The sequence below is a fragment of the Trachymyrmex septentrionalis genome, unplaced genomic scaffold (assembly GCF_001594115.1).
Source record: "Trachymyrmex septentrionalis isolate Tsep2-gDNA-1 unplaced genomic scaffold, Tsep1.0 scaffold116, whole genome shotgun sequence".
NCBI lineage: Eukaryota > Metazoa > Arthropoda > Insecta > Hymenoptera > Formicidae > Trachymyrmex > Trachymyrmex septentrionalis.
Window position 1 is genome coordinate 33,232 of NW_017304289.1, and position 10,876 is coordinate 44,107.

Consider the following 10,876-nt stretch of genomic DNA (forward strand, 5'->3'; position numbering starts at 1 on the left):
TCGCGGCAGATTGTTTACTACTAATAAGGTGTTCAGTAACTTCGATCACTGTGCGGCTGCATCTCGATGTGCTTGCATTATTAGGCGGTAAGCCGAACTAATATGATGACTTTTAGTGAAAAGATTTGCCGAATATGTGCTTATTCGGTAATCTTTAGAAATTAATGTCTCGTTAATTATTGCGAAAATTGAAAAGTTGTAAAGAACTCTCCGACTCAGTTTAGTTCGATGTATCTATATATAAAAATTGTCCCAAAAATTTTTGGAACTACCCATATTATATATATGTCTATATACAGGGTGGACCATTTTAATTTATCCAGTCGATTTTCTCAAAATCTATAAGTTTAAGGCAAGAGTTTTATGGGAAATTTTCAAGGGGAAAAGAAGTTGATGACCTTGAGAAAATGACCTTAAGGTCAGGTCAAGGTTAAAAATTTTTCTAATGGAACTTTTCATTCTTTATGAGATATTCTTATAGCTGTCTTTAAGACCTCTTTTGACAACATATAATAATGTTCATTTTTTGACAAGAATTTTTTTCAGAACTTTTCGGAAAAAAATTTTTTCGTGCTATCTGGGATAACTATCAACAAAGATATAAATTCTCTCTTTTTTTTTATATTTCTATTATTCTTAAAATAACGTATTAAAGTAACGATTATTATTATTAGGTATCCATAATTTTTCATATAGCAGCGAATATGCAATTTTACGAAAAGATCAAAATTTCTACAATAGTAAACATTGATGCTACTGCTACCATCTTAAAACTTGCAAAACACATGCCAAATTTGAAGGTAATTGATCTAATAATATGTTTTAACAATAATAATTAGTAAAAATTATTAATATATAATTAATATATATCGTATACATGTATATATAATTAATATATGTCATAAAGTTTTTACTTATTTTAAAAAAGAAACATAAATTAAATTTAACATCTGTTTCAGTCATTTATTCATGTATCAACAATATACTCAAACTGTCATGTAAAACATATCGAAGAACGGTTATATTCGTATCCCATTAATCATAAACATCTTATCACGTTCGCACGAAACTTACCCGACAACATATTCGAGGAGAAAATTTCTAAGTAATTTTTCTATTTCAAAAATAATAAAGTATAGTTAAATGTATTGTATAATATAAATATAAGGAAATTAACTTATAATTTTTGAGCAGAATCTCCTCACAATGGCTGAATACATACATATTCACGAAGGCGATTGCAGAAGGACTCTTTAAAAACGAAAGTGGAGATTTACCAATTGGAATATTTCGACCTGCAATGAGTAACGATATAGTTAATTATAAAAACTAATAGATTTTTTAACGAAGTGTTTACTAAATTCCATTCCTGTATAAGTTATATACAGTGTAATCTAACTATTTGCCACGATTAGTTGCAACATATAGTATGGCACATATACAGGATGTGTATTAAGTTCGCTAAAAGATTTCAAGAGGTGATTCCTCACACAAATTCAAGACGAAATTTATAAAAACCGAATGTCCGAAACGGCTTAGTTTCAAAGACACATGATCAGACATGAAAAAATTCCGTTTCTTCCAAAAATTTCAAAAATTATTCAGATTGTTTTAAAAAATGTTTGTATGTTTAACGGTGAAGACTTATCTTTTCGGGCTGTACATTATTTTTTTAATCAATCAAAGGCAGACTGAAGGATAAGCGGGTATGCTTTTTTCTGAAAAAAATTGATATTTAACATTTTTTTATGATAATTGAGATAAATGAACAAAAAAAGGTTTCTTACATATTTTCAATAGAATAAATCATTTCTGAGGAAAAAAATTAATTCAAATTTATAGACTCCAAAATCATTTTATTTGATTATGATTTTATTATGATTTATTTAATATTGATCTCAGAAATGACTTATTCTCTATCGAAAATATTAAAAAGATATTTTTTTCTATTAATTTCCCCAATGCTGATATCTTATATATCATAAAAAAATTTTGAACGTAAAGAAATTAATGGCGTATCAATTTTTTTCATAAAAAAGCGTACCCGTTTTATCTTTATGTTTGCTTCTGATTGAATAACAAAAATGTATAACCTCAAAAGATTATCAGCTTCATGTCCTTTAAACATATATGAAGTTTCATTAAAATAACCCGAATGATTTTCGAAATTTTTTAGGAAAAACATCTTTTTGTTATTTTGATATTGTATACCTTCGTAATTAAACTGTTTCAAGACATGATCATATAAAGTTTTTGTCTTGAGGTTTTCTTTTCTCGAGGTCAATTCCTTTGGGTGAGGAATCACTCCTTAAAATCTTTTAGCGTAGTTAGGACACACCTGTATAATGTGAAAGTTTATAATTTTAAAATAATTATAAGAAACCATAGAATGCGTGCATGCTTGCGTACGAGTACGTTTAATTAAATTTAATACTCGTGCGTCTACGCAGAGGAATAATTAAGATTCGTTTTAGTTATATCTAGCGCCAGTGAACCACTTATCGGATGGATTGACAATATGTATGGGCCATCAGGTTTTGTAAGGAGTTTGCTACTTGGCGTCGTAAGATTTCTACGTTGTAATGGTAATTACAAGGCGAATATAGTTCCTGTTGATTTTACCGTAAATGCTTTAATTGCTAGTGCGTGGGATGTCCACAATCAACACGGGTACGATCAGGTTTATAATTTATATTATTGTAGCTATAAAAAAAATATGAGGAATAACGAGTACATAAGGATAAATGTAATATATTCATATACAAAGAAAACAATTATATATATTACAGTATATATTACATCAGGGTGTCCCATACGTTCCGGACCGGCTGAATATCTCGGAAAATATGCGCTTTTGAGAAAGATGTTTCAGACAATTGTTGCAATATATAAAATGATGTATTTAATGATGTTAGTAGTTCGATCTTGCATGGCGTCGCTAAGATCAGGTCAAAGTTACATCGATTTTTTTTTTAATGGAACACTACTTTTGATTTCAGAATCTAACAGCTGATGTCAAGAGCTTTTCAAAACACTACAATAAAGTTATTTTTCATAAAATACTTTTCGAATTATGAGGCTTGAAAGTCACAGTACCTTCGACATTAGCATTGCGCAAAGTATCTGACCGACGGTTAAAATCTCTTGAATGTTTATGATCATGTTCTGGATAATATTTGTCAAGGTCAAGTCCATTGGAGATTATACCTTTTTTTTTATTTTTACGTAAAAATGAATTTTTAGTGCAAAAATGAAAATAAGAGGCAAATATTATCCTAAACAACATTCAAGAGGTTTTAGCCATCAGTCGGACATCTTGAGTAATGCTAATGCCGGTAATACTGCAAACACGGTGTATTTTCAAGCATCATAACTCGAAAAGTACTCAATAAAAAATAACTTTATTGTAGTGTTTTGGAAAGTACTCCACATCGACTATTAGATTCTAGAATCAAAGTAGGGTGTTCCGTTAAAAAAAATCGATGTAATCTTGATCTGATCTTGGCGATGATATCCAAGGTCAAACCGCTAATATCATTAATTACATCATTTTATATATTGCAACATTTGTCTGAAACATTTTTCTCAAAAACGCATACTTTCCGAGATATTCAGCCCGTCCGGATATATGGGGCACCCTTATATAATAATACACAGGTTGTCTCGAAATTTGCGAATATCACAGTAAGAAAGTTTTAAAAAAATTAAATGGAAAAAGTTATTTATGAATGTTTATTTTAAAAAACAGTTTATGAAATAATAAAGGTTTAAATGTCCAAACTACTGCTTCAAATAAAAATTCACAAATAACTTTTTTACTTAATTTTTTGGAAACTTTCTTTCTGTGATGTTCTAATCCGCGAATTTGAAGATATTCAGTATAAAGTTTCTATTAAAGCAAAAAGTTATAATATTCTTATAAACTTCTTATTTTACTAAGGCGTTGGTATTCTAAAGGCTTGGTCTAAAGAACGCTCGTACGAAATACAATAAGTTTGATTCGCGATCCAGGCCGAGGTAATGTTTTCCGCAGTAAATTTATTTACAGTTTTTCAGCATATTAACATCTTTCTAATAAGGTGCTTGATTGAGCATCAAATTATTAAAATTGCTTGTCAGTTTAATTCGTGATATTACTACAGTATATAGTTTAATTGCGCTTATAAGTCCGAAAAACCAATTCGAATTAATGACTATATAAATATGATATATATATGTACATACATACATACATACATACGTACGTACGTACGTACGTACGTACATACATACATATATATATATATATATAGTAATTCAGATTGAATTATTTAAGCATTAAAGATCTAGCTTAGATCGCGCGTTATGGCCATTACATTCTATTTCTTATTGTTAAGTTTTCAAATGTATGGGTCAGTAAGATTCTTATTGTTTATTTAAATACAAATTTATGTTCTAGGCGGATCAAGGATATGTTAGTTTATAATTTCGCTCCGCCAATCGATGGCCCTACTTGGAATGAATACATTTATGGACTACTTGACATCAATAAAATGTATCCCTTGCGTAATGCCATATATTTACCATTAATGACTTTCTTCAAACATGAAATACCATACCAATTTTGCGTTTGGTTCGGTCACTTCCTTCCTGCTTTACTTTTGGATGCTGCCAGTATTTGTATTGGACGTAGCCCGAGGTATCAAGTAAAGGTGCCATTGCACGTAAAAATTCTAATCGTAACTATAAAACTGTAAAAAGCAATAAATTGATTGGCTACTGCATCGGGGCCAAGCGTTGCTGCGTCCTGTGTGCGCGAGTGAAATGTCAGAACCAATGTCATGGTGGAAGGGATAATATGATGTGTGCAGTTGGATGATGTCTCTCTCTCTCTCTAAATCTCCACTCTCTCCATCTATGGATGTTCATGAGTTTGAAGGGGTGTGTTCCGAGTTACGCATGAAGCGCATGATGTATCGCTTTATCCTTCTTTATTATTTGGTGAACAACGAGGACAAATGATGCATGATGTGCTTTGTTCGTAACTCGGAACGCATTCAAGGGTTACAACTGTGAAACGCGAAACATGGAGTGGTATTCATATTCCGTTTTTATTTTAAAACTGTCTTAATATAATGTCTTACGATGTTATAACAGTCCTCGGATTGACTTACGACATCTTAAAATTTTGCTTAAGACAGTCTTAAAGGTAAGACTATGAATATCGATCTCTTTTGCGTCGTGAAATTGGTTCTGAATTTTTTCTTGCACAAGGAAATATTGGTAGATTTTCGTTCAGCCACCGAATCACATCCTTGATAGGTTCTCTTTTATGCCTATAATATTTCCTTTAAATCTCTTACAATTATGACTAAAATTTTTATGTGCATTAGACTTAAATGTAAACTGTGCCTTTTATTGGGTGCATTCAGTACTACAACCGCTCACTGAGTACTCAGTAATGGTACTGAATGCACCGATTTAAGCCCAATTCTTAATTAACTCACTGTTAATTCTTAACTGAAGTACAACTCGTTTCTCATCTCTTTCCAATTGTAGAATTGGAAAGAGGTACTGAATAAGTTGATACTCGATTAAGAGTTAACCATGAGTTGTGGGACCTTAATGTCGCAGAAAGGTTGCAACACCGTTCTTTCGATGGATCTCGGAATGCAGCTTTCTCACCGAGCAATTGGTTCTTATCCACAAATAAAAACCAATCACTGGGTGAGTAGGCTACATTCCGAAACGCATCGAAAAAAAAGTGTTGCAATCTTTCTGTGACCGACTGTATGTACCATAATGGTTTTTGTTGAAATCAAATAAAATTATATTAATAATATGAATTTTAACAATATTTAATATATTTCAGAATGTGGAAGTTATATATGAAGGTAGACAAATTTTGTAAAGCAATCGAACCTTTTTGTAACACAGAATGGACTTTTTCTATTGATAATATTCAATCGATGTGGGATAATCTCAATGAGGAAGATCAACAATTATTTAAGTTTAACATGGTGGAATTTAATTGGACAGAATACTTAATTAATCATTATCAGGGCATGCGGCTCTATCAACTTAATGAAAATGACAGTATGTTGAAAGTTAGTCGTATGAAATATGCAAGGTAATAAATTTTACTTTCGCTTAAGCTTTCCAGTTTAAGTTTCTCGTTTTCATTTATAGACAATATATTTAATTTTAGATTTTATTGGATACACCAAATCATCAAAACTATACTTTTCTTTATAATCTTTTGGATCATCTGGTTTATGTTTAGAGGAATGTTCGAATAATATTTACTTTAAGTATGATATTTGTTATTTTGTCATTATTTTATGTTAAGATATTCAGTAATATTTTTAAACATTGTTTTCAAATAAAGTAATTACACCGTATATGGCCTACTTAAGTTTTGTGACCTTTGTGTAATCTTTGCTGAGTCTTAAATTAAAAACTGATGAAATTCAAAAGGGGGAATGTACATTTCTGTACATTAAAAAGTATGAAACATTTCAAATACTTAAATAAGTTATGATTCTAAGAAAAAAATTATAGCATTTGAGTTAGCTACACATGTACAAAAATTGCATGTACAAAGAAGAAATCGCAAACTTAACATAGACTAAAATCCGGTTATTTTATATCAATCTATTGTATCTTAAGTAAATGGATTAACTATAATTAATTATATCATTTGATATACAGAGAGAGGGTATTTGAAATTTAAATGTCAAAACTTCAGGAGCGTGTAGAGGATCGATAAACTAGATAAGAAAATAGATCGTATAGAGATACATTTGTTTTTGCTTCGTTTTGGAGAAAATCGCAAAAAAAAAAAACGTAATTTTTTATTTTGTGTTTTCTCATTACTTACTCATATTGTATTAATTGACTTGCTTAATGTAGATATTACTCAAAATGTTGACTTTGCAGCAATGCATGTATTGCATCCGCGCAAACAGCTCGTATTCGTCGTTTTCTCCTTACGGGAAACGATCCCATCTTATGGCGACATTTCGTATTATGCCGTTTGTAGAGTATTCGTAGTAAAGGCGTATGTCAGAACAGAGAGAAATCTGAGAAAGATTTGACGGCCTAAAACTTGTAATCGCAAAATGCTGCCGTGCACTACTGCTTCCTGACAAAGTGGATGTAAGCTACATAGCAAGATCCACTTTCAAGGCTGCAGATGATAAATCGATATTTGGTTCATATAATCGTGCTACAATACATTCACAAAATGTGGATCAGAAATATTCATCTCTGCAATCTTGGGCGTGATGTTTATTTTGCTTAAAAATATTAACATTAAAGTTATATTACACCCTTTTTTTTTACAAATGTGCTAATATTTATATTTCAAATAATAATAAACTATATACATATGAAAGTTGTATTTCAAGCATTTTATTTCTATTACACTTTTTTCTAATTTATTTACTTTATTTGTCATTATTTTTTTATTACAATATTAAAATTTTAAAAACATAATGACAAAATTAATCTAAACTTTTTTTGTATAAGTATTTAAAATGTAATTATGTTTCATTGCAACGCAGAAATTAGGTGTTTAATAAAATAAGGGAACAATATATTTTGTTAACAATGAAACAAATGAAAAGAAGGGTGAGCCAAGCTAGTTAATTATGTGCTTATACTTATCAATTTTTATACACAAATATTTAAACAATATTAAGAATTTTAACTTAAAATATTTTGTTTATTTATAGAACAATATAACCATGCAATTTCTGCATCGCAGTATAACTTTACATAATATCCAAATAATGCAAAGTCTAAAATTATGACATAAAACATCTTTAAGTCGGTTTTTTTTTAAACGCAAAGAACGTCTTTCAATTTGATTTTAGATACTTTTTGTTGTCTGGATACATCTTGAATATTTAAAGTATTTATACAGAAAAGTTGACATTTTTATAATTATCTTATAATATATACATTTCCATATATCTCTATTAGAGCACACATAAAAAATATGCTTTTTCGTAATAAAATTATTTATTGTGTATCACACAAAAATCATAGAATTTATAATTACTACTTTCATGGAAAATGATTATCCTATTGAATTCATTTTCAGCGTCATTAATTCTAGAATTAAATCTTTTATTCATCAAGACACATCAAAACAGTGTAACAATGATATGGAGGATGAAAATGCGAGGAAGTTGGTTCATGGTTCCCTATTTGCCTGCAATTTCTGATAAATTCAAAAATATAAGGGAGGGACATGAATACGAATCTTTGTTTTCGTAGCATCAACTTATATGGAATCATAAAAGGCCATAAAGACAGACCCCCTTTAAGTTCCAACAAAAATGTTGTCTATAATATAGAATGTCGAGACTGTGATGCAACCTATGTTGGACAAATAGGATGTTTATTAAAAACAAGAGTTAAAAAACACAGAAACGACATCAAAAAAACTTTTTGTGAAACTGTGATCAGACAACATAGATTGGAAAACAGCATGAATTTGAATAGTAGAACGTAAAAATCTTAGAGAAAGACAATTGAGTAGAAGGCTCATTTCGGAAATGCTGCATATTCAATTGCAATCAAATGGTTTGAATTTACAATTAGACACGGTTTTTGCATCATTCTTATGTGAGCATTTTAGAGAAATTCAAACAATGACATTATGTACTCACCTTAAAGTTTGTTTTATTATAGTAGTATGACGTATGTTTTATATATTTCCAGAGACGTGGCGGTTAGATTATATTTTTGACGGTCATTGCTCCTCTGACTTCTTTCTCGATAACACATGTTTAACGATTATATATTGTATATTGTATTGTTTATTTTATAAATTTATAATCTAATTAAGAACAAATATATGTGTGCGTCTCATTAATCGTATTTATAATTTGACTTGCGTTTTGGGCGACCGAATTGTGATCTGTGGGGAATGATGGTGAATAAGATAAGCAAATACTGAATTTACAATAATAGAAATTATTATATCTATTATATTCTGTAGTTAGTTACTTGGCTAAACAGCGGAGAAGCAGGGCAGAGAGAAAATGGGCTATTCCCTACCAGATAGTAGGGAGATATTCATCCTCGGTTTCATAGAGAGCATAACTTCAACGATATTCAACGGTTCTGCCAACACATATATTATGTTCTACGAATTTGCTGAAAATGGTTTGAAGTAAACCGAAGTCTCTATTGAAAAATCGTTATTTCTAATATATTATGTGAAGAGACTATTATATAAATGTTTATGACACTATTATATAAATTGCGAAACAATTCCCGCGCTGTATAAAGCTCTCATTGCACGTAGATTATATTTTTGTTTTTTAATGCAGAGAGTCCGACTATTTAATTTTGATTTTAAAATTATTTTTTATACACGTTCTAAACCATCGCTACAATTTTTATTTTTTATATTTTACACACGCGCGCGCGCGTGCGCGCACACACACACACACATATTTCAATGTGAGCTAAACATAAGCTATAATTATATGTATAATATTATATGTATATTTGGATTTACGCAATTTTTCTTTTGCTATAGCTAGCTGCTCAAATCTAGATAGAGTATTAACACTTCATATTGATATGCGTGCGTGCGTAACACAAACACACAATGTCAAGTGTTAATACTCTTTCTAGACTTTATCAGCTAGCAAAAGCAAATTGTATAAACCTAAATATACATGTAATACATATACAAAGTGTCTCAGTATATATTAAGTTGTTTGTTGCAAACTTTGTTAACCCAAAATTGTATGTACATCTTTATTAGGAATGAACGAAATTTAAATTTAGATAAAGGGTTTTAAAGCTTGGAATCTCTATTTTCAAAAGTTTACTATATTTTTTAAGCTTATGTGAATTTTGTAATTTTGACATGTACAAAACTACAAGCTGAAAGAGTAAAAATTTGAAATTTCCGCTAAAAACTGTTTTTTTTTAATATTTCTAAATTTTTATTTTAATTAAATAAAAAAAAACAATCTATATATAACTTTGATTGCTCATTACTCTGACAAAAATCATCGTATCACAATTAAAAAACCAGATTCCTAAAGCTGTTGCTCTCTCAAGTGGTATAAACACCAATTAAAAAAAAAAAAGAATATATATGCATATGAGCTAAAAACATAATATTACTTTCCTTCTATAATTGCGCAATGATTACAATGAATGTATAGTTATATTTTTAATTAAAATTTATGTATATTCTATTTTTTAAATGAAATTGGCAATTATATTCGATAGAGCAAAGCTTTAGAAATCTGTATCTTTTTTTAATTGCGGTACGATAATTTGTAATGCGATAATTTGATCGCATCTAGCTGTATTGTGTGTTCGATCACGTCTGTGTCCGATCGATAATGTGCGCAATCGAGCTTCACTCGTCATCGGCATATGTTGCAGTTGACTGTATCTTTAGTAGAAATATCAGAGGTGTATATTTGATGAAGTATTGCCCCAATATGCTACTCTGGGGTATTCCCGCTTGTATCGGGATAAGTGCAGGTACTTCATCTTGATATTTAACGAAAAAGTTACTATTAGATAGGATTTTATCATATAATAGGGATGTGATATATTCGTTTTTAGTTTATAGACCTGGGTGCCAAACTCTGTCAAATACCTAAGATACGTCCATGAACACTGAAGAGCAGAACTTCTTTTCCTCAAATGTTTTATTAATCTTTTCTATTAGCCTATATATTTGCTCAATGGTGGTGTGTTTTTGACGAAGTCCGAACTGACGTTCACATATCAGGAATGATTCTTCCATTAAAGGCAACAGTCTATTCAAATATAACATTTCAAATACCTTATCCAACACAGGCAGGAGACTTATTAGGCGGTATGATGTTATCTCTCCAGGTTTAGATATTAG

General features: G+C 30.1%; 1 protein-coding gene across 1 annotated transcript in view; it reads left to right on the top strand.

Annotated features, from left to right (window-relative positions):
• LOC108754034 (putative fatty acyl-CoA reductase CG5065) overlaps positions 1-6,278 on the top strand; it is a 9,640-nt gene extending 3,362 nt beyond the window's left edge. The window contains exons 4-10 of the mRNA XM_018496065.1: positions 675-800; positions 960-1,105; positions 1,195-1,304; positions 2,475-2,670; positions 4,439-4,678; positions 5,852-6,109; positions 6,188-6,278. Of these exons, the coding sequence (XP_018351567.1) occupies positions 675-800; positions 960-1,105; positions 1,195-1,304; positions 2,475-2,670; positions 4,439-4,678; positions 5,852-6,109; positions 6,188-6,278 (1,167 nt within the window). The remainder of the gene's footprint in view (positions 1-674; positions 801-959; positions 1,106-1,194; positions 1,305-2,474; positions 2,671-4,438; positions 4,679-5,851; positions 6,110-6,187) is intronic.
• Positions 6,279-10,876: the final 4,598 nt, after the last annotated feature.